The following is a 25,441-nucleotide window of genomic DNA, read 5'->3' as shown; positions in this document are numbered from 1 at the left end:
CATTTTTATGTCAATTATCTGAATGCAGCCACTTACTATTCATGAATTTGCAATACTTGACAACAGCATAAAACCCAAAATAAATGACCAAAGAAAAGCATGATGAAGAATTCTTGTCTATTTCTATTTTTAAATAAGGAGGAAATTTGATCAGTATTTCTGAAAAACACAATCTAGGTCATGCCAATTTCTTTCTATTTTGTGTCCCATCTAATCATGAAAGAGGACTAAATCACTTAGGGGATCTTAATAGTGACTGCACTCTAGAAATACAATGCCACAGTACTATTTACTGTAGTTAAAGGAAAATGATGAAATACACAAGTAGCACCTCTATGACAGAACTGACAGCTGCGGCCATGTATCATTATTGTCAAAAGATCTGTACTCGTCGTAAACAACTGAATAAGACCAACGTAAACATTTTCAGAAATTATTGACAAGAAAAACTATGGCTGTTTCACACTTCTTCCTTAATTTGAAAGGAATGAAGGATAATTTACATTTACATTGTCATTTAGCAGACGCTTTTATCCAAGGCGACTTACAGATGAGGTTAACAATGGAAGCAATTGGAACAACATAGGGACAACAAAATGCATAACTGCCTACTACTTATTACTATTACAGGTATACAGAGCTAAGTTTATACAATTTATGATGTGTGTAGATAAGATTTAAGGCAAACAAATTGAATGAAACCAGTGACAATAGCGTGTCAAAAATGAATTAAACTCAAATATGAAATAAATCACAAACATATTAGAGACAATTAGGAGGCAGAGGCTGAAAATTCTATATTTTATTTGACAGCGTGTGTTCTGCATGTGTTAAAACGCACACGATTTGAGAGCTACGATGCAATAAATAAATATAGTCTATAGCACTTGGTATTGGAAATAGTGTGCAAGACATTTTACAATACCTTACAATGTTCCTTTTTAAAGTTAGACAGCGGTCATCCTTTAAAACTTTGAGTATGTTGCTATTGTTTTGTGCTTCATGGGACATTTAGACATTGTCATTTAATCATTTAGCAGACACTTTTATCCAATGCGACTTACAAAGAGAGCATGTCATACAGGAGCAATAACTAGTTACTCGTTTCAACAAAAGTTAGACCACCACTGTCAAGAGAAAGAGAGAGGGTTAGTGTACTTTTTTTATTCACGGAAGAGATGGGTTTTAAGTAGTTTTTTGAAGGTTGTGAGAGATGTGGTCAACCGGGCCGCGTTAGGAACAATGTTCCACAGGAAGGAGTTGTGAAGGGAAAACGATTAACTGCCCTTATGAGAAGGCAATACAAGGCGACGCTGGTTTGCTGAACACAGGGTTCTTGATGGGGTGAAGGAGTGTAGTGGGGTGTGAACGTATGCCAGTGCAGATCCAGATAGGAAAACATTGTAAATAATGATAATGTTAGGAGAATGTTTTGTGAAAAAGACAGAAATTCTGCTATGTTACGAATATCTGGGAATACGCACTGAACATCCACCATCACAATCAACCCCGAGGTATCAGAACAGAAATGATTTCACAACATGATACAAGCAGATCTCATTTGCATAACAAACATTAATGAGGGAAAACTTGATACAGTTCAAATATTTACGAACTTTGCAAAATAAAAACAAGCTTGTTTAAATCAATGCAGATAGATTTACAATGTATTTTCCCAGGCAGCAAAAAAACCATTACGAGCTGAAGAACAAGTGCTGGAGAGTGAACAGACGGACGTCTAGCTCTCTGGTTGATCTACCCGTTGACTATCTGTGTCTTCACTTCCACACTATGAAGCAGATGGAAATGCAAGACTTGATATAACAGGTGATCGCATCTCTGCTTGTACCCTTGATTACATATAAACAGCCCCTCATCAGCACCGCCGCGCACGAGCCCTCCTGACTCCTATGAGCCTCCATCCATTCATTCATTTGTTGCTAGGATACGACACTTTAAGATAAATCACAATCATTGTGCTGTGTTTGTTATGTGACAGTCCCAAAATTAGCACTATAAAACACGCAATGCAGACGAGCAGCTTTGCAGAGAGATGCACTTTTTAACTGCTCGTTTGGGATAATGAATGATTAAACTCTTTGGTAGTAGTAGCAACGTTATTAATTTGTTGAGTTTTTATTAAACACGTGGGATCTTTATTTTTATATGTTGCTTTGTTGTTGCAAAGGGGAATATAAAATATAATTAAGTATCACTCACCTCTCGGGTTCTTTTAGATCAGCTTCGTTTGGCAAATTTTCACAGATGGTTCTCATCAACGTTAGCAAAAATGTACAAAATATTGTACCCTGTTGTGAACTTTCGATCGGTATGAATGTAGATTTGAGCCACATCGGTTTTAAGTGACACAAATATGGAGCACAGCGACATCTAGCGGACAAGGGGAAATGCTCTGTAAATAAACTTGAAGGTATTTAAATGTTGTGCGTGCATTCGAAATGCATTCATCATTAAAAAATGTGTGATGCATTAATTTGTCTTCTTTTAGTAAATAGTAAGTATATATATCTCAACTTTTCTCAAACGTGTTTCATTTATTATTGAGAAAAGCGTTTGATAAACAGCGTTTAGAAAATTAAACACAATATATAATATATATTTTAACATATTACAATTAAATAACAATTCTGTCATCATTTACTCACCCTCTTGTCATTTTAAACTTGTAAGACTTTCTTTCTTTCTTCTGCAAAGCACAACAGAAGATATTTTGAAGAATGTTGTTAGCTGGCCCCCATTCACTTACATGGGTTTTGTGTCCATACAATAGAAGTGAATGTTCGGTTACCAGCTTTCTTCTGAATATTTTGTGCGGAAGAAAGAAAGTCACACAGGTTTGGAATTACATGATGGTGAGTAAATGATGACACAATGTTCACATTCAGGCCAGACATGGAATTCTGGGTAAGGGTAAAATAATAGCTTTTGGTGGCTTAGATGCAACCACACGGAATGGTTATTTTTTATCAGTCCCTTGGATATCATGAATCAAAGTGCTAAAAGAAATGTATAAAACCCGTCATGGTGAAACTTTCAGAGCAAGGTACTAGAAATGAACAGATATGAATAAAATTGTGATTTTGATCTCCTGCATTTTATTGAGTTCTCAATTTCAGAAAAACCGCAACAAAATAATAATATTATGGACCACCAGTTACCAAATACAAAGAATCACTTCAATGTATCATAATAAGACAATAAGAGTGTATGATTCCACTACACAAACAAAAATACAGATCAACAGAGATGATTCATTCATTTAGCACATTTAATACACACAGGATCACAACCAGATACAAGTGTCATTATCACATGTAGAAGTCTCACCTGGGTATACAGTATATATATTTCAAAGATTTACATGCTGTATCAATGAAAAGCACGCTCAATGCATTTGAAACCCTTTTTTGATGCTGTTGTTTCTTCACATGTGTTGAGAATCCATGATGTCCAAGTACTTTGCTTCAATGATCTTAGGCAGCAGGTAGTTTCTGCGAAAAAGTAAAAATTGCCTTAATAACCATCTTGTTTTCCACCATCACGAAACACTGTAAAAATAACAAAGATCCTATCAACTCTTACCGTACTGGAATAAGCGTGATCATGAGCAAAGGGAAGATCATCTTCATGTACGGCAGAGGATACATGCCAAAAGCACATAGGATGATGAGCTGTACCATCTGCAGGCCTGTGAAGTAATGCACCTTTCTCTGTGGCACTCTGCGGATGTAGTGAGTGGGGGGATAAGACGTCTGGGGAATGGAGATTTAAGAGTAGTATATGAATTGAAGGAAAGTCACACTGGTTTTAAACGACATAAATGATGACAACAAATATTTTATTGTTGAACTATCCCCTTAAGGAAACTACAGACCACAGCACATAGACCACTGGCTAACTAAAGCGCTCACTTGTTCTTTAAGCAGAAGGGCCATTCGATCACACATCTGGTTTCCGTCGATAGATGTAATAGCGATGTACAAGAAGAGGCCGTAGAGAACAGGCTTGGGTATCCACTGCAGAGGCACCGGCAGCAGAAACACTGATAAGCCAATCAGAATGTTCGCAGCCAGCGATGTCAGTCGTGTCTCCTTCACGCTAACTATCCTGTTTTAAGATGCTACGTGTTTTAAGATGCCACGTTCCTGAATGCACTACTTTGAAAACACATCTGGCAAATGCATAAAAATGTTAAAGTTGTGCTGCGTTTGGCTGTGCTCACGTTTCATAGAGGTGCCCGCCCTCCACTCGCTGTTCCACCTGCGCCAGCTGACGCACATGCAGCGTGGAGTGAGGGAAAGCTGCGTGCATCCATGGTAACCCCAGTACTGACATCAGGATGTTGATAAGCCCAGCGAGCATCAGGTCCCAGTGGTACGCCGTTCCCTTTAGTAGTCTGAAGCACGCACAAAGAGATCACACTGACTCACACCGTCTACCACGGCTGTCTACGGCAAACTGACAGTGCTAATTGACGGCTGACTGATCTCAGAGAAAAGCAAACCGACGAATGCAAGGGATATAATCATAGAAATGTTATTTGAATTTGCTGGAGTGATTTTCTAGATGTATGGGTCTACCTGTTCTCAGGGGCATTGGTGAGGGACACAACAATGTTCTGGTCAATGAAGATGAGCAAGGCGAGGAGGAAGCCGAGACCACATGCACTTATTATGTTCATTCCCGTCAGATGGCAGAGTGGTGCCACTTTGAATATGGTTTCATTCCGGTAGTTGAATACGGGAACTGTAAATCAATACATAGAAAAAATTGACTGTTCTGTTGCTTTATTTATACTTTAAAGCAATAATATCATTGCTACTGTAGTGATCATCAGTAAATGCTACAAATTGTTTCATGTGTTTTTAAGCAAAGTTTAATGATCTTAAATATGTTTTAATACATGAATCTGTGGATCAAACCGGCAAAAAATGTTGAGCAGCATCTGGTCGCCACAACTTTGATGGAGCCAGTTAACTATTATATTCATTGTTTGGAAAAGATCAGCATCAAAGGGGTAGTTCACCAAAAAACTAAAATGATGTCATCATTTACTCACCCTCATGACATTTTAAACCTGTTTGACTTGCAGAACACAAAAGAAGATATTTTGAAGAATGTTGGTAACCAAAAACCGTTGGTCGCCATTGACTCCTATTGTATGGACACAAAACCAATGCAAGTCGATGGGGACCATGGTTTTCGTTTAGCAACAGGCTTCAAATATCTTCTTTCGTGTTCTGCAGAAGAAAGAAAGTCATACAGGTTGTAAATGACAAGAGGGTGAGTTAACAGTGACAGACATTTTGTTTTTGGTTGCCCTATCCCCTTAAAAAATATTCAGGTTGGACCAACGTAAGGCGATTTACTGATCTATTTCGGTATGAACAGTCCCTTTAAGATTTGACTATTTCTTAGATTTTTTACAGGTTCAAATGACATCCAGACTGTTGTCTTCTAATGATAGTATAAGAAAAAATACAAGAGTTTTCACTGTATGTGCAGAATTGTTGAGAGCATCAAAGGTGATGTTTTGATGTGAGGGTCCTCACGCTGAATGTCAATGAAAAGGTAGGAGCCCACAAAGGAGAATATGACCACAGATATTGGCAATGCGCAGTCTGATACCACTTCTCTGACTTTAGCATGCAGGAATGGGCTGCGAGAAAGGAAATAAGCATAAAAAATGCAGATTTGCGTACACAATTCTACATGAATGTTTTTGTTGATTTTGTTGCTGCCTCGTTACACTTTAGATAGTATTAAAGTAGGTAAGAACAAGTGACACAGCACTAACAACTATTGAAGCCTCTCATTAACTATAATTACCTTCTCTTGATGAGAAAGAGAGCGTATCCCAGCCATAGTGATCCCAGCATCAGAAACAGGCATAGAATAGGGCGCTCCCTGGTGCACAGAATGACGGTTGCAGGCAATGAGACGCCTCCGGTCTGATTAACTATCACATCCAGAAGGTGTTGTTCTTCTGTGCTTCCATTGATTAGTATAGGGCCATGATAATACTTATGAAATACTGAGAGCAAAGGTGAAACATTATGAATGATAAAAATGCATTCGTTTTCATTTCGATCTGTCATCTGCATTCATCCAAACACATTGTAATTATATATAATTTTATTATTTCTTTGGAACACGAAATCGTTTTTTCCAATGACAGTGAACTGAGGCTGCTGAGCTTAAAAAAAAACACAACCCCGCAGTAGTCGATACGACCTGTTCTGATTTCTTCTAAAACTATAAAAACATTTAGTTTTTAATGGAAGAAACCAATCATTAAGGTTTGGAACGGGTGTAAAAATGTTCCTTTAAACTCTTCACACTTTTCCTCTAAAACTTATAGTGTGAAATACTCTTAGTAAACCATCCCATACATATTCTCTCCCCATCTCCATCTCACTCACCCTCTCCTTTCAGTTAAATCTTCATTGATGATTTATTACTAAGGTACAAAAAGCTGTCACATTGCTTTAGTTATTTGAAAATCAGTTCCAGCAAATCCTATGGCCATTACACATCAGAGCTGTGAACTTACTGTTTACTGTGCCTTTCAAAGCGTCAACCACAAAGGCGATGGAGATGAACAAAGCAATAACTTCCTCTGTGGAGCTGAGAGGACCAGTAGGACACAGTGAGCAACTGATATGACCTTTTATCAAAGCAACCGGGCACAAACCAAGACATAACAAACTCAAGGCACATCACAAACAGAGATTACCACACGGAAGAGAAGAAAACACACATTTATGATGAATGTTTTTGGTACAGAGAAAGACCGCAGCAGATATGTCTTGAGTTATATCAGAATATGCCGTTTGTCAAAAGAAGACTTGGACAGTAACAAGAAAAAAATCGACTTTTACAGTGTCAATAATAATAATATAATTTTAAAACAATGGTCAAATTAAAAATGTTAAACATTTAATGGGTGCTGAAATTCCTGTTTCTATAATGTCATTAACTATTATAATATGCTCATATGATATAAAACATAAGTGACTATTCCAAATTTCCAAATTCCAAAACTGTATAGTGTGTTGTGGTCATTCCAGTCCAGTGTCTGTTGAATTTCAACAAAATCAAATCAAAGAACAGCAATGTGAAAGACTGACCACATGACAAGACACATGGAAACTGTGATAAAAATCCAGGTTACCACATAGAATAAATACGTTTTGAACATCTCCTAAATACATGTAGAAATATTACTGTTGTATCGGAAAAAAGAAAATATGAACTTGTGTTTGAGTTCTGAAAAAAAACTGAGCATCTTTTCTGTTATTTTGGCATGTTCATTTTCTGCGAAGAAATATTTTTGGGAGGAATATTGTTTGCAGTTCACAGAATGAAACAAAAATCATAATTTTACCTAAACACATACTGTACCTATAGATAGGTAATTCTGGAAAAGAAACTTTGAAATTGCCTCTTATAAGTTTTGCCACATGAGCATAGTCCATGACATTACTAGTCCATAAGCATCACTATTTGCAGCAATGTTTGCTTTATATAATACGTGTGCTGTACGTACATACATTACTCCACTGACCGTTTAAAAAGCTTCATGAACAGGCTGATATTGAAGATCCCCCCCAGAATGAGGAACAAACTATTCCAGAGGCCAATGCAGGCATAAAATGCAGGAAAATCAAGATCATAGTCATCACAGATGCCTCTGATCACTGCAGTACACAAACACAAGACAGAAAGCTCCATCAGAACTGCACAGTGCTCTGAGAGAGACAGTGAACACCACTTACAGCATAAGAGCTGAGGTGAGTACAGTACCGCTGATGAAGATGGCGAGAGGTGCTGTGGTGAGAGGAATAACCATAGGAGACCCAGCAAACAGAGAGTAGATCACTCCTCCAATGCTCTGACCAATGATGGTTTTCTGTACATCTGCAAAAAACAACGTATGTTGGATGTGAAGGCACTTTGAGAAATGTCTTAGTGGTTTTTGTCCTTATAATTGAAGTCAATGGGGGCCAGTGTGGTTTGGATACCAACATTCTTCAAACACAGTCCAATATACTGTATAAGAACCACTCCTGACACAAGCCGGACCATATGGACGGTCAAAGCTATTACGTAAACCACCACAGACCTATCTCTCCTCGTGTGATCTCATCATTCAGAGAGCCAAATGCAATAGCTGGCAGCAGTATAGCGATGTAGAGGAAAATGGCTGTGGTGGTGTACTTGAGAAGAGACCTGTGAGTGCCCAGAATACCTGAGGTAAACCAAACAGAAAAACAACACCTCAGTCCGAACAGCTGAGAGAATTCTGTGATTTTTAGCAAAAGCGAAGTCAAGCGGGGCTTTGGGGTAAACAGAAACTCACCATCTGTGAAGTCTGATGGGTACAATGGGAGCCTGCGGCACAGGTCTTCATAAATGCCACGACCAGCTCTTAGGAAATCTTTCATCTGCGTACGAGACAGAGACCGCGCTTAAAACGGTCTTAAAAGTATGAATGATATTTTGTTCTGTTCTTTTAAAGAGATTGAATCCATTACAAAGCCCGTAAATCATACAAGTAAATAACTGCACTGTGCCTGTGCGATTTACAAGGATCATGTACAGAATTTTATGGTGATTGTTATCACAGGATGAAACCTATTGAATTTATTTGTGACCCTGTAAAACAGCTGTAGATGTAACATTATGTATTTTATTGCACAGTAGAAAGAGAACGAAAAGGAAAAGCAAATCTCGAACTTTACACTTTTGAAATAATTAAGTTTTACAGGTAATATTTGAATCATGTTTGAGGAAACCCAACACAAACATTGGCATCACTGTCTTCTCAAAAACTACACTGTAATATTGCTTCTATGGCAGAGTAACAAATAAACAGGTTTGCATTACCAAAAGGAAGGTCTTCAGAAGGTGTATAAAGAGAATGAAGCGTTATGATTTATTTCCATAGAAGGATCTGATTCTATCTAGATCAGGGTTCCCCTTTCATGGAATTTTCCATGCTGTTTCTGCAGTAGCCCTAAATTGTAAAACTGCTCCACAGAGCAAGCCTTTGGCAAAGATGACATCTTAGTTCTGTGTCAGCCACTGTAGTGCTCCCAAAGGGTTTGTGGAGTGAGCCATTGGTTGCAATTTGCTACCTCACCACTAGATGCCGCCAAAATTCATTAACTGGATTTTTAAGTTTGACACAATCTCATGAGAATTGATGAGGTGGCTATTTCGTATGATCTTATTCATAGGTTTAGGGGAGGGGCCTTTTTTGTACTGTTCACATTGTACAAATTTATACAAATTAGGCACCCTATAAAACACGAAACGAATTCCTGCGAGATCAGGTTGTTAAGTTTGCATTCAAGAATAAACATGGTTACCATGTAAGGAAAATATGGCGGAGCAGAAATTAGTATGCAAATTTTGGTAAATAATGATATGGCATCTTCAGCATGTTAAATTTAAAACCGCCATGCACACTTTTTAAATGGAGTTATTTGAGCGAGTATTATAACAATATCAAAGTGTCAGGCTGATGCTGATTTAAAGTGGATCTGTGGTGCAGCCATCGGCGGAAACATACGTTGATACACATGCATATTAATATGGTGAAGTTCATTACTTGGAGGTGTTGTAGGAACAAAATGTGAGGGTGTTCTGTACGTGTGGAAAGTGTGCTTCATAACCAACTGGGAAAATTAAGCATGGAGTTAACAGGCAGACTGTGCAGATAATTGGTTTGCGATACTATTAACATGCCCCGAGCCTCTCGCTGGTTCAGACCTTGAGAGGTTTGTTGCTGTGTGGGTCGGTCTCCTCCTCCACCGAGGCCTTCTGGATGGTGGTGGAGAGCAGCTGCCAATGAATTACGAGCTCCTGCTTAAAATGCTCCTGGGTCTTAGTTTCCAGAAGTTTCTGTCTAAACGAAATATCTGAGAATAAGGTGGCAAATGTGCGACCAAGCTCGATGGCAGTCTTTGTACTTTTCTGCGGGGTAAGGAATAGGAACATTTGAATAAACATGAGAGAAACAATAGTTTAGAACAACTGCAAATGTTGAGCAGATAACCAAACTGGATATTTTTGTCACTATAGGTGATGATTGGAGGGTGAAAGGAAGTGCTTACTGTTCGGGGCGGTGCAAGAATTAGGATAACATAGCGGACCTCACAGCAGTTCACACCCCAGTTCTGTGGTCGCTCCAGACGAGCAATGCAAACACAACGTCTGTGAAGACTTTTCACATTACAGCTGCATACAAAAAAGCACATGCTCAACAAAATCAAAATTGCAGTTTTGGCATGAGTTGCACAGAAGGGGATGGTTTTTATTGTTCCCTTTAGTAAGTGTGTTTTAAACTGCCACATTATGAGATGCAGTTGCCCTACTTTCTCTGGAGTGCCCACTTGGCTTTGCCCTTCAAAGAAAGTAGGACAGAGATGTGCTCACTTCCAAACGGAATACACACCTTTAAGGGATAGTTCACTCAAAAATATTAATATTGTAATTATTTACTCACTCTCATATCATTTCAAACCTCTTTCTTCTTCAGAACATAAAAAAAAGATATTTTGAAGAAAGCTGGTAACCAAACAGTGCCGACACCTATTCACTTCTATTGTATGGACACAAAAACAATGCAAGTGAATGGGTGCCGTTTAACAACATTCTTTGAAATATCTTCTTTTGTGTTCTGCAGAGGAAAGAAAGTCACACAGGACTGAAATCACAAGATGGTGAGTAAATGATGACAGAATTTTTTATTTTGGGTAAACCCTCATTTTAACTCGTTGTGGTAAAAACTTATATAGTGGGGCCTAAAAGTCTGCGATGCCAAAATCTGGTATTGAATTTAAACTCAAAATATACAGAATGGTAAAAACAAGACAATTTTATGATAGAAAACATGATAACATGATAAAACGAGTAAGAAATATTTACTAAACCAATAAGCTAATTTGTGTCATGGATAATGCTAGTGATTCTCAACAGGGGTCCGTGGCCCACAAGCGGACCCCATCTGACCTCCACGGGGACTAAAGATGACTACTATTTTAAAATGAGACAAAATGAGCATTGATAAAACAAGATAGTTTTCAGTATTTAACCATTTTTATAACAAATAAACGGTATTCCAGTTAATTTCAAACTCTTAAAATATTTTAATGGGTAGAACTTTTGGGTTTTAGTGAGTGGGATGGGGGCCTTTTTAAATTTGGAGAATACAGTGGAGGGCTTGCTGTCAAAAAGGTTGAGAACCCCTAGATTATGTCCCTCCTATGTAGAAGAGCTCATATTTTCTTCAAAAAGCATTCTGGGATAGTATCAGGTTTTGCTCAATTGAATCTTGACTTAATTCAACTCTGCAGAAACTGACATTATAAAAAAGTATTAAAATTAGAACAAATCTAAAATCCAAAGCATTTTAAGAAATTGTCTCAGACATTAAAAAATGCTTCAAAAGGTTCTTCGCAGTGATGCCATGGAAGAATACTTTTTGTATTCTTTTTTTCTTATAAGAAACATTTTAAACCCTCCTTTTTTAATATAAAGAACCTTTTGTGAAACAGAAATATTATTATCTAAAAGTCAGTTTTATGAAAATATTTTTTCTATGGCATCATGAAGAATCTTTTTTAATTGTGTATATTGCTGTCCTTCTGAAACCTTGTATCTCATTATTTCATTATTTTACCAATTATTATAAGTCAACATTTATGTTTGTCACCAGGTTTTGCAAATATCTTACCAATAAAAAGTATTAAAAAGCATGTGTCAACATTGACAACACAGTATTTAATAATTTAGCACTTAGTTTTTTCCATTTCCTAAAAACAGCGAATTAAAACATCCGAGGTTTCAGAAGGACAGCGACAATATGTAAAAATGTATTCCCAACATACAGAACACAGAGCCAGGACTGCTGGTAGCGTGCTCCAGTGACCGCTGCTGTCACACCCTGAATGGTCTCAGTCAGCAGATGAACTTCAACAGAGGGAGAGAGAGAGGAAACTATAAAACACTTTCCTTGTTATATAGCTTTCTGTTTCATTCTCAAAGGGTCTGCCCTGGATTTCTGGTTTCACTAGTTTAGGCAACCTATGACATTTGGGGTTGGCTCCCCACGGCTCACCATTGGCATCCTGTCCTCCAGCATCTGTGAATAGCCCACTCATGACCTCCTCAGCATTGCAGGGGCCCTGGCCATCCTTGGCCATATGGTCCAGCATTCTGCGAAGCACTTCATCCGAAGAGGCGGCCTTCTCATCCAGCAAGATGCTGGCCTGAGCCAAGAACCCATCCAGATCCCGAAGAGCTCTTACCTCCTCCTGGAAATTCATCAGCTTCACATACTGACACAGAAATTAGCATTTTAAGGTGGCTTGTATGGTACTGATACAGATTCATAAGCATTAAATCACGATGTTTTAAAATAATACTTGTGATACATTTCAAACTACACTTTTCATTGGAAAGGAAGACTCACTCTTCTTGATGTATTTAGGAGGCCAAATCCTGAGGCATCAGTGTCTATTAATAGACAGAGAGAAAGAAAAAGCTAAATTGTTAAAGCCCTTGTGCTGTTACACGGATGTGTGATTTAGAAAGACAGACCACTGAACTAAGACTCCCAAAAGATGTGTTTTCCTTCATTATCTAAAGCCCTGAGCTCTCTGTATTATGTCTCTCTGGTTATAAATAGTCACAGAGTCTTGGAGGCTGCAGCACAGACGCATCAAAAGTGTGTTGTGGTCCCTGAACCCTGACACCTTCAACTCCAAGTTAGACCGGGCACAGTCTGTTTCCCCAATGCGCCAAACACTTCGGCCCAAATCCGAAAACAATACCGATTGTGAACACAGAGAATTTCTAAGGCGTTCAGTGCAGTGAAGACCTAGCTGCTGCAGTCAGTCGATGATCTGTTGGGATCTGTCCACACCTCAGGCTACAATCACAATGATTTTCTTCTTCAGATTTTGACGTAGTCTCAAAGATAATCTCATACACACACACATCAGATCTGAACCTCACGACCACACCGGGGTGTAAAGTACGTCATAATTGTACTTCATCACTGCACTTAAGTCTTATTTTGGGGAATTAGGACTTTTGAGGGTGAAAACTTTTTTTTTAAATATATACTTTTTAACTCCTTGCAATTTCTTTTAAATGACAAAACAAACTTATTTGGCTGTGAATCGCATCCAATTTACCATGTACAGTATACAAACTGATCTAGTTGCACTACCAACAAAACCACTACCATTGTTACTGTTTTTGTATTTATCCGAACCGATCTACAGTGCATTAATGGTGACATTTTTTATCTCTGTGTTAAAGGGATAGTTCATCTAAAAATAAAAATAATTCTGTCATCATTTATTTACCTTCAAGTTTTTACAAATCTGTATAAATGTCTTTGTTCTGATGAACACAGAGAGGATATTTGGAAGAATGTTTATTACCAAACAGTTCTTGGACCATATTGATTAGGAAAAATTACTTTATATATTTTTTTTGTTGAACACAAAAGATTATATTTTGACGAATGTTGAAAAGTTCTGCTGCACTTTTGATTGCCATTTTTCCTACTATGGTAGTCAACTGTGTCCAAGAACTGTTTGGTTTCAAGCATTCTTCCAAATATCTGTGTTCAACGAAACAAATAAATGTATACAGGGTTGGAACAACTAGAATGTGAGCAATTCGTGACATCATTTTCAGGTGACCTTTAACTGGGTGTATTTCTCTACCAATTTAGCTAGTTTTCATTTTAGGTGAACTGTTCCTTTAACACTTTTACTTACACATTAAATTCTTGAATGACTGTGAAAAGTGCATTGTTAGATTGGCATCAGTTACTAAAAACAGTTTTGTTTCTACGCATCTAGATCTAAAGCAGCCATCATATCTGCTAATAAAAAACATATCATTTGTCAGTGCGTGGTACATGTGACTGAATGAATGACAAACACTGGTCAGAGATGATAGGCTAAATGGACGTCTCATAGTGACTTTTATCTGTTGCGATGATGAGCCTGTCTCGTCTCTTCTCGTCTCTGCTGCCCTCTGTTTCATAATCTCGAAGCTCTAAAGCATCAAAATGTCACAATAGAGCGGCCTAAATAAAATCATAAAATGATTATAATAATCTCATTTCACCGCCTAACTCAGTCTGACGTTGACCTTTTACAGCCAAAAGAAGAAATTTAGCACGGTAGGTTTGTACAGCGCCTGCGAGATGTTCTGCGTCAACTTCCTGTTCGGTGAATCATGTGCTTTTTCATCTCAGCCTTAGAAATATTTAACACTATTTATGGTATGTGAACACAGATCCATCCCCCTCAAAAATATATACTCCATCTGTTAAAGACACAGAATGCACCCATGCCCTAATAAAATCCTGCCCAGGCACACGGCAATATAACTATAGCCGGCCCCATAAATTCTTTCTGTGCATGGAAGAAAATAATCATGACATGGGGTAAACTACATGATTTTCTGAGGAATAAACTGAAAAGTTTGTCCGGGCTGCAGCTGTTTATAGTTGGGGAGATATGCTGTTGGGTCTGTGTTTACTTGTTGTCTAGTTTATGGTGTTGTTTACCCGACGTGATGCTGTGTATTTTAAACTAATATTTAAAAATGATGCTCATATGTTCACAATCTTTCCGCTTGCAGTGTTTTACGGTTGTCAGACCCCCATCTCACAGAGTTTGCAAACTGAATGTGTCTAGGAAAGAGGCCCTTAGAAACAGGAATAGATTTGTTCTCACCCATCACTTGAAAGATGTGGCCATTTTTTGTCTGCCCAGATGATGAAACAGCCGTGGAAGAAAACAAACATCAAATGAATTCAACATCATTCAAGGATTAGTCATTTCTATATACTGTACAGCATTTCAAGCTGTGAATGGAAGATTCAAGGACACATTTTTCTCACATAAAGTAAACATAAAGCATGTTACTCGCTGTCAGACTGAAACCTGCAGTTTTTAATAATTAAATGTGACGGGTATATAGCTCGACTACGCCACCCAATTGAAGAGCTGGGACTCGATTAAATAAGTAATACTTTAACTGCAAGTTGTTTTAATTTGGTGGGAGCAACACAACAAATTCACCAAGACAACAAATTCAGTAAAAAAATATATATTTATTATAACTAATTCTATAAAAATAATGCGGTGCCCATGCACGCACACTCTCAATCAGACTCTTAAAACCATTAATCAAGTAGAAGCGGGACATCAAGCAACACGTTCAAGTCCACTGGAAGTCCATAGATACACAGTCCATAAGCAGTCCCTCTCTCTCTCTCAAGTCCGTCTCGCACTAGGCAGTGACGTATACGCAGCAGGCCACCTGTCAATCACCGCACGCACCAACACAACACTCACACAACAGGAAGAAAGCCGCCAGTATCTCCACAATAGATAAACACAGCATTAACACAGCACTGCACAAAAATTATCAATCGTGCAATAATCAAGTAAGGCACTACAATCCGTGGATAAGTTATAACGATAAGACTATAGTGGACAGCCCGACGCTCTCCAATTTAGATGAGACCGTGACGTGGATCTTAACTTTGGACGGGCAAGACAGCATAATTTAGTGACAACGTCACTCACCCATGAACTGGGAGCAGACGAATCTAACTCCCAGTCTCGTTGAACAGCGCTCCTCAAATCACGGGACCAGGAGGGACAAGGCGGGGCTCGAGCAGCACAGCAGAGGACGTCAGCAATCGCAGCACAATCGAAGACGGCAGAATTTCCAGCACAGCAAAGGGTGACAGTAAGCTGTGCACGGCAGCGGACGACAGCTGTGTAAGCGAGGAAGAGACGAAACCCACACAGAGCCGACAGCAGAACCGGCACCTCAGCAAAAGAACTTCAGGCTTCGACACAAGCAGACATTTATCCGGGCGATGATCGCGGTAGCAGCATAAACAATCCAGCAATAACTTTATAGCAGCATAAACAATCGAGCAATAACGTGGGGACAGGGTTGCAACAACAGAGTTCGCGGGGCCACAGACACACGCCACCTCAGTTCCTTCGCTCCTTTAACAGTCTGCGATTTGACGTGGCAATCACCAACAGCTGCCCATCTAATCAGCTGTGGTCCAGGCACCCAGAAGAACACGGGGGCGTTACCACACATTCCAACTCCTGATCAAACAACCACCAACATGATAGCGTGTATAAAATAAAATCACAACAAAAACATAAGATCAAATAAGGAAAGAAAACAAACCAGTGCCAATACACACAAAATAAAATAAACCATAATCTCTCCATATGACATCCCCCCACTCTTTAACGTTGGCAGTCCCTGACAACCCCAAATATACTACACTTCTTCCCTTCAATAGACACTTTGATACCTATGGTTATCAAGGACTAAATGTCTCGATATCTCAATGGGGGCTGTCCCATATTGAAACGGACAGACCTCCTAGGGGCCACATCATTGCCTGGATCGTCGGGAACAGGGGGGTCTACCCATGGTATATACATCAGAGGTTGGGGTTCACAAACAGGAGGCACTGGCAACTCTGGATGTAATGCGAGAGCACCTTGGGGTGGATTGATACAAGGTTTAAGAGAATTCCTATGCAGAACCCTTTCTTTCCCTGTGCGCTCAGATTTAACACGATAGGTTAAACCCTCTTCATTCAGCTGTTCTACCACTACATAAGGCTCTGGATCCCACTTGCCACAAAGCTTACCCTTTCCCTCATCTCGCCTATTCCTTCGCCACACCCGTTCCCCAAGAGCTAAAGGAAGTGACTTGGCCTTACGATCATATTGCCTTTTATACTGTTCTGCAGCCTGGCCCATTGACTTAGCTGCTAAAGAGTATGCATACAACAGGTGTTGGTGGTGTTCCCCCACCCAACTGTCCCAGCTATATCGAGCCTGCTGGTTCTCTACGCCCAGGGCTATATCCACAGGTAATCGGACATGACGTCCAAACATCAGGTACGACGGGGCGTACCCTGTTGAGCTGTGTAATGTGGCATTGTAAGCTTGGACAAGGGCAGGGAGATGTTCAGGCCAGCGCCCTTGCTTTTCATCCTCCAATGTCCGCAGCATGCTCAGGAGGGTCTGGTTAAGTCGCTCACACATGCCATTTCCTTGGGGGTGGTACGGGGTTGTCCTGCTCTTAGAGATGCCATAAAGGCTACATAGTTCGGCCACCAGGTGGGATTCGAAATTTGGGCCTTGGTCCGAATGAAATCTCATCGGGCACCCAAAGGTCTGTATAACTGATTGCCACAGGACCCTAGCAGTGGTCCTCGCCGTCTGATCTCTTGTGGGGATAGCCCAGGCATAGCGACTGAACATATCTGTCATCACCAAAATGTTTTGATATTGGTCATGGGGCCTCCCTAAAGAAAGGAAGTCTAGCTCAATGACCTCAAGGGGGAAGGACACAGCAATGGACTTTAGGGGTGCTTTAGGCACAGCATCAATTTTTCTCATCTGGCAACGAGGACACAGGGAATGGTATTGTTGGACCTGAGTGTGCATACCTGGCCAAAAGAAGTGTCGACGTAGACAACCTATGGTTCTCTCCACGCCCAAATGTCCAACAGCATTATGATGTTTCTCCCACACCTCTCTGCGTTGTTGAGTAGGGCAGACAATCTGGAGGCGAACTTCATGAGTGTTATAGTCCGTAACTCGACGGCACAGAACCCCATTACTCATCACCAGCCTTACCCTCTGACGCAGTAGCTGTTTCACCCCAAGCGGAGCAGCTCGCCACTCTTGTCCCATTGGAAACTTCCCACTTTCCACATACCTCCGCACTTGATCTAAGTCCTTGTCCTCAAACTGTTTGGCTCGCCAGTCATCCATCGACAGCCCTTCGGTTGATTGTACCCTTGCCATAGCTGCCACGTTAGTCACCTCAGCACCTAGAGGGGCTTCGACAGGTACTCTGGAAAGGGCATCTGCATTAGCATTTTCCCTACCCGAACGATACTTCACATGGTAATCAAAGGCAGCTAGTTGGGCTACCCACCTTTGTTCCGTGGCCCCCAGACGGGCAGTCTGCAAGTGGGCTACAGGATTATTATCGGTGTAAACAAGCACTTTAGCCCCCATCAGGTAGTCTTTAAATTTTTCTACTATGGCCCACTTTAAAGCTAGCAATTCCAATTTGAAGGAGCTGTAGTTGGCATCATTCTTCTCACTGGGATGCAGGCTCCTGCTGGCATAGGCCACAACTCGCTCACGCCCATCCTGTAGTTGGGCTAAGACAGCCCCTAGACCAGCATGGCTCGCGTCAGTGTATAACACAAAAGGCTCTGCATAATTGGCATAGGCTAAGATAGGGGCCTCAGTCAAAGCATTTTTTAGACAGTCAAAGGCTTGTTGACACTCATCGGACCAAGAGATCCGACGAGATCCCGTTCTCTTATCTGCAGGGGCTCCAATTAAGAGGGCATTCAAGGGGCGTGCTATTCTTGCAAAGTTGGCAATAAAACGGCGATAATAGCCTGCTAGGCCCAAGAAAGCACGTACCTCTTTGATTGTCGTTGGAGCCGGCCATTCAGTCACAGCAGTAACCTTGGTAGGATCTGGTTTCACTCCTTCTCCAGTGACCACATGGCCCAGGAACCTTACTTCCCTCCGTAAAAGCTGGCACTTCTCTACCTTCAACTTGAGCCCGTGGTGTTGCAGTCGCTCAAAGACAGCCTCTAGATGGCGTAAATGGGAGGAAAAATCAGGGGAATAGACAATGATATCATCCAAATAAACGAGTACAGAGTCAGTAATTTGGTCACTCAAGCATTGCTGCATAAGCCTGTGGTGGAATTTTCTTATTCCTTAATCAAGGTGAGTCAATTTTGACAAACGCAATATACAGAGACATCAGGTACTTTGCAAAGTATTTTATTGTCGTTTAATCTGCATCATAAGCAATGAGCATGTGCAGAGAAAAGGCACTCTTTCCTTCTGCACCCAGAGTTTATATATTAAAACGTGAAAACCCCCTCCCTTTGCCCCCTAGCCAGAATCCCGAGCTGGTTTCCGAGAAGTGATGCCCGTTATTCCAAACAGAACATCTTGGCCTCTGCTCGAGGGCAAAGGCAGAGTGGTATGACGCGTATAGAGAAAAACATGATAACATAGAGAAGAAAACATAGATAGAAACTTCATAAACATATAGATAGACACATCAAGAAGCTAGACTAGAAAATTTCCATTACATTCCCCCCTTTTATCATATATGATAACCAAAATCTTTATACTTTGACCCGTAAGATGAGCAATGCCCTTTCTCTTACAGGTTTCATTCTTCTATCTAAACAGTTCTTAAAATCCCACTAGAATTGGTAACACCTAGTCTAAAACTTTCTCCTTTGCCTTTTTTATTTGGCCGTCCCAGGGGACATAATGGCCCACATTTTCAAATTTTGTTGCCTTATCCAGAACATAAACTTAGGTACACGTACCTCTACACAAAGACATATTTGTTCCCCAGTACCTAACAGAATTAGGGTAACACTGTCCCTCCCCATACCATTTTATTAAACTTTGAATATAGTGTTGCACAGAAACAAAATTCTATAATCTCTAATTTCTCGGGGTACGATGCGTCCCCGACTGGAACAGTTGATTCCCTTTGTCAGCAGTGTCGCTTCTCCTGTCGCTTGCACGACCATTGCGAAGAGCCATTGTGGATGCCATTTTGATGGCCTACGGTTGGAGTTGCCACTCCTTGGACACCTTTTTGTAGTGGGAGGCGTGTCTTTCCCACGACTTCCTGGAAGCTGTGTAATGATTTGTCAGCTCCATTTGCTACTGCTCTTTTGACCTGCACAAAAATTTTGAGAGCAAAAAACACAAAAACACATTGCTTGTAACATCCCCCCTTTTGACACGTGGTCTAGACCACGTGTCAAAATTGCAAAAGCAGGGAAAAAAATGTTTTGGCAAACAGGTGAGGCCATTTGGGCCCCCCCAAACATTGTCTGTGTATTTACATGAGCACTCCTTGCAGAGTGCACGCTCAGCTGGTTCTGCAAAATGTTTGCATCTCTGCAAGAGAAAGAATTTTGTTAGTGATTTCTGGAGACAATCTGTCTGTCTCTGATGTTGCTTGCTTTGCTGCAAGGTCAGCTCGTCGGCTTCCTGCAAAAAATAGTTTCAGATACAAAAGTGTGTGTGGCATAGTCACACACAACAATGGCTGATGGGATAAGAATGGCAGAAAGCATATCAACAACCTGTGTGTAAGAATCTTTTTACCATCAGCTTTCAAAAAGTTCCTGTGTTTCCAAAGTGTGCCAAAATCATGAGTTACACCAAATGCATATCTACTATCTGTGTGAATGTATGCATTCTTATTCTTTGCTAATTTGCATGCGTGTGTGAGTGCAATGAGCTCTGCTGTCTGAGCAGATAAATGGTCCCTAAAAATGATATCAATTGCTTCTTTGCTTTTGGACTTGCGATGTCTGTAATTGCAGACACGCTTTGCGGACAGCTGTCTGCCGCGGTCAGTAATTTCGTGACCCAAAAACGAACAAATTGTTTTGCCAGCTGGACTTTGGAGATATTCACTTTGTGTCCTTCGTGTGCCAAATCAGTGAGCAGTCGTACCGTGTTCTTCACATTGCGCTTTGGTGGGTGCACATAAAAGAATGTCATCCACATACTGAAGCAATGCCACCCCCTTCGGGGGATGGAATGGCTCCAGTGATTGTCGCAGTGCCTCGTTGTAAATGGTCGGTGATTCGCAGTACCCTTGGCATAGACGTGTGAATGTATATGGCCTGCCATCAAATAAAAAGGCGAACCAGTATTGTGAGTCTGGGTTTACCGGCACACTGAAAAACGCGTTTGACAAATCAATCACCGTATACCATTTCGTCTCAGGCGGAATTTGGCTGAGAATGGTATACGGGTTGGGTACGTTTGGTGCTCGTGGCTGTACTGCGGCATTAACTGCTTGCAAATCTTGTACGAACCGCCATTCAACGGGTGCTCCCTTTTCTCTGATCTTTTTAACTGGAAACAAAGGTGTGCGCACAGGTGAATTTGGGCATGGCACAACTATGCCTTTATTTTTTTAATCTTTTTAAACTCATTAAATATTGGCCTTATGCCATTGAGGGCTTCTGGTTTGAGGCTTCTGTTTTGAGGGGGAATTGCTGTTTGCGTGGACGAAAATTACCCTTGGGCGTTATCACAACAGGCTCACAAATCCTAATCAACTCAACATAATATTTTCCTGTTACCAACAGTTGAACGGGCACCTTTACCAAAATTTCTGGTATGTCAATACTCATCATTAATCTTTTTTAGTGTGTGAAAACACTTCAAGTCCCCTTGTTGCTGACAGACAGGCATGATTCTCACGATGGGCATGCAACAAATTTGAATATTGCATGTCGTCCCTTTTAACCCATTCTATGGCGTGCGCATATTTGTCAGCAAAACACCCACAGCTCCCCACACCATTGTAATCAACGTCATGAGGCTCTGTGAGGCAAAACTTTCTACATCATACTTACGTAATTCAATATTACATCGTACAGCTGTACGAGCGCTGCACACGGGTCGTGTTGGTATCATGCTCAATCTGTCATCATACACATTATGACTCTGCCCAGCAAATGAATCGGGCAGCAGTCAGACATGAGAAACCTGTGTTGAAATTTGACACTCCCCAACTCACATTGCACCCTTTTGACATAAATTATTCTACATTAGAGCCACTAGCATTTAGGGAAAAAACACAGCTAGTTTAGACTCTGGCAAATTTAAACACTTCTTGTGAATCACAGTAGGCTATTTGTTGCCCCTGAATCTATCAAAAATTCAAGCGGTTTGTTGCACACAAGCATTGTGCATTTTAGCAAAGTTCAGAAAGCGGTTTCATTCATCATGGAATGTGAGCTAAGCAGATCTTCGTTGCATACAGTAGGAAAAAGCATTTCTTCATTGCATAGGCTAAGGGAAATCATACTCACCACCTTCGGAATGATGCCTCACCTCCTCACTTCCATCTACCTTTTCTCTTGACCTCCGCGATCTCCGAGGCTCAGGACAATCTTTGTGCCAGTGCCCCGTTCTTCCACAATTGAAACACTTCTCTCCATACATGCCAGAGGGTTTAAAACCTCCACTCCCTCGCCATCTTCCTTTTCTTCCGTGTTCTCCTCCGATATTCATTAGAGCCATGTGGAGTTCTTTATCTTGGGTGTTTTTCTTCTGAAGCTCTTTCTTGCCTGTTTGTCTTTCGGCGTGTACAGCATGACGGATGATCTCACGATCTGGCTCGATGCACGATTTTTCCACTTCTCGTCTCAGCTCTCCCCTTAGGTTTCGCAGAAAAGCGGATCTGAAATGTCCTTCGAAGGGACCAATGTCTGGTCCGTCTGCATCAGGTTGAAGTTCAGAATGTTCTTTAAATACTTCCTCCACAGGCCATTTACCCTGTAACTTTCTCAGGTCAGATGGTTTCAGTTTGACTTTCAGCAGTCTCTCTAATTCTCTCATTGAGGGTGAGAATTCTTTGCAAAATGTCAAAAGTTCTTTATACGTCGGTGCTGGTTGCGCTCTTTCTTGCTTTTGACGCACCACGGGCTGTGGCATGTGCGGCACTGGTGCTGGTGGAGATACTGGTGGGGGCACTGGAGCTGCCTCGATCGGGTTCAGATGTCGGTGAGGAGGGACACAATCATCCTCCGGTTGGTGTTTGTACTCAGTCATAGATGGGGGTAAAGAAGACAGAGGGGTTAAATCATTATATTCAAGCAAAACAGGGTACAATGGAGCTTTCGGTGGTGGCAGTTCTTCAAATGCCATTTCTTTAAAAACATAGTCACGTCTATTTGCTTCCTTTTCCCATAATTCTAAACATTTACACGCTTCGTCATATTTTTCCCTTTCTTTTGTAGACATTTTAAATATGTCCTTTTTCCCCATGTGTTCTCTTATTTTCTCTAATTTTGTGGTACTAAATGTACCGTTTTCTGGAAAGTTAGCTTTTTCTATTAAATAGGGTACACCTTGTAAACTTCCCGTTCCCCACCTTTTCCTCATTTCTCTGTATGTTGGTTTATCCATATCATTTCTTAATAGTCCCCCAGACTGTTTAGAATCTCTCTCGATTCTGAGTAGTCTCCCCTCTTTAACCAGACTGTTTTAAGCAGTCCCCCATACTGTTTAGAATCTCTCGATTCTGAGTAGTATCCCCTCTTTAACCAGACTGTTTTAAGCAGTCCCCCAGACTGTTTAGCGCTAAGTAGTCTCCCCTTTTGTTCCAGACTGTTCAGAAATCTATCTGACTCACCACTTTTCCTTTTTGTGCCTTGCACTGAGTTCTTTTGGGATCACGTCAGCTTGGGGTCCGGAGTAGAGTTCTCTCGTCCCTGTATGGGGTTAGAGCTGGATTTGCTATGTCCAGGATGATCAGTCAACTCTAGTCCGTTCTCCGTCAGCCATGTGATCCCATCCTCGTCGCCAAATTGTGGTGGAATTTTCTTATTCCTTAATCAAGGTGAGTCAATTTTGACAAACGCAATATACAGAGACATCAGGTACTTTGCAAAGTATTTTATTGTCGTTTAATCTGCATCATAAGCAATGAGCATGTGCAGAGAAAAGGCACTCTTTCCTTCTGCACCCAGAGTTTATATATTAAAACGTGAAAACCCCCTCCCTTTGCCCCCTAGCCAGAATCCCGAGCTGGTTTCCGAGAAGTGATGCCCGTTATTCCAAACAGAACATCTTGGCCTCTGCTCGAGGGCAAAGGCAGAGTGGTATGACGCGTATAGAGAAAAACATGATAACATAGAGAAGAAAACATAGATAGAAACTTCATAAACATATAGATAGACACATCAAGAAGCTAGACTAGAAAATTTCCATTACAAGCCGCTGGAACGTCGCTGGAGCATTGCAGAGGCCAAACGGCATCCTCTGAAACTCGTATAGACCCAGTGGGGTGGTGAAGGCAGTCTTGGGTCGGTCTTGGGGGTCGACTCCGACCTGCCAATAACCACTGGCTAAATCAAGTGTGGTGAACCAGGAGGCTTGAGTCAAGGAGGTTAGGGTCTCCTCTATACGAGGGAGTGGAAAGGCATCTTTATGAGTCAGAGCATTCAATTTACGATAATCAACGCAAAAGCGCCAACTGCCGTCTTTCTTACGGACCATCACGATGGGTGCAGCCCAAGGGCTGGAACTTGGCTGAATAACCTTCTTCTCCAACATATCTGCTAACAGGGCACGCATTTCTTTGTACATCATAGGTGGTAAAGGGCGATATTTTTCTCTTACTGGGGGCGCATTGCTAGTGTGGATTTGGTGCTGCACCGCATCCGTATGCCCAAAGTCCTCTTCATGGAGGGCAAACACCCTGACCCACTTTTGTAGGAGAGCTTTAAAGTCTTGCTTCTGTTGCTCAGTCAAGTCATTTCTGCCTTGTAAGTCTCCTAATACCTCGACAGGTGGTTCCACTGATCCTCCACCTCCAGCCTCCACAATATCCACTGCGACAGTTCCATCATCTTGCACCGTCAGGCTTAGATCTGTCTGACCATAAACGTCATCGCGGTCAACATAGAACACCTTCGCCAGCTTCTGGTAGCGGCCTATAAAGACAGGATAAGAGGTCACATTCTGGATACGAATAGGCAGTCGGCCATGTTTGACGAATGCAACAGTCTTTGCCACAGACAAAGCCCCCAGCTCAGGCAGCGCTTCGATCAGGCCACAGTAGTCCTGCCCCCTCGGGCCCATCCGCACACGCCCCCAGACCACCACCTCGCTTCGGGCTGGAACGTTTAGGCCCCTGCGGCTTGCTGGACGTACAAACCCCATGTATCCATCTCTCCCCCCGACGACAGCTGTCCGTTGGCACACAGCAAATGCACCAGTCAAGGCCTTCCTTGTCCCTTGATCCTGAAACACAGTCTTTAGGCCATCTGGTCGATTAAGTAAGTCATGCCAGCAGGTTGTAATAATATTCATACCAATCAGTAATGGGGCGGTTAGACACTGATCGGCTACGATAACAACCCCCCTTCCTGGAATATTAGCACCTCCTACTTCAAAATCCATCACCGCATAGCCTTGGTAAGGGATGGATAACCCATTGGCCGCTCGAAGTGTCAATTTGTTGGGGGCCACGCCACGTGATAGGGCATCTGCTGGGTAATGCTGGTCAAATACACTCTGTTGCATTAATGTCACTTGCGAGCCAGTGTCAATTAGTCCAATGAGGGACACACCATTTACTTTAACCTCAACCTTGGGGCAGTCACCTACAAATATGGTCCTTTGTCCTACTTCCCCCAAGTTACCTGCTACTTGGACCTCAGTAGCAGGACAGACTAGTTTAAATCCCCATTGGACTCGGATGGGGGTCTACAGAACCTGGCAATGTGTCC

The 25,441-nt window shown here is 41.3% G+C and overlaps 1 protein-coding gene across 1 annotated transcript; it reads right to left on the bottom strand.

Moving 5' to 3' along the window:
* Nucleotides 1–3,445: 3,445 nt before the first annotated feature.
* On the bottom strand, nucleotides 3,446–15,654 carry LOC306907405 (solute carrier family 4 member 11-like; the record flags this gene model as incomplete). The annotated part of the gene is made up of 18 exons (XM_079479461.1): nucleotides 3,446–3,512; nucleotides 3,604–3,773; nucleotides 3,933–4,128; nucleotides 4,244–4,417; nucleotides 4,602–4,767; nucleotides 5,574–5,680; nucleotides 5,851–6,055; nucleotides 6,575–6,648; nucleotides 7,589–7,721; nucleotides 7,828–7,941; nucleotides 8,147–8,272; nucleotides 8,384–8,468; nucleotides 9,799–10,002; nucleotides 10,143–10,266; nucleotides 11,919–12,000; nucleotides 12,149–12,368; nucleotides 12,503–12,546; nucleotides 15,651–15,654. 18 exons carry the CDS (start codon nucleotides 15,652–15,654, stop codon nucleotides 3,446–3,448), a joined length of 2,295 nt encoding a protein of 764 aa, XP_079335587.1.
* Nucleotides 15,655–25,441: the final 9,787 nt, after the last annotated feature.

This window comes from Barbatula barbatula (genome assembly GCF_947034865.1).
Source record: "Barbatula barbatula genome assembly, chromosome: 18".
NCBI classification, from domain to species: Eukaryota; Metazoa; Chordata; class Actinopteri; order Cypriniformes; family Nemacheilidae; genus Barbatula; species Barbatula barbatula.
Note: the sequence above shows the minus strand (reverse complement) of the source record. Positions and strands in the feature narration are given on the sequence as shown.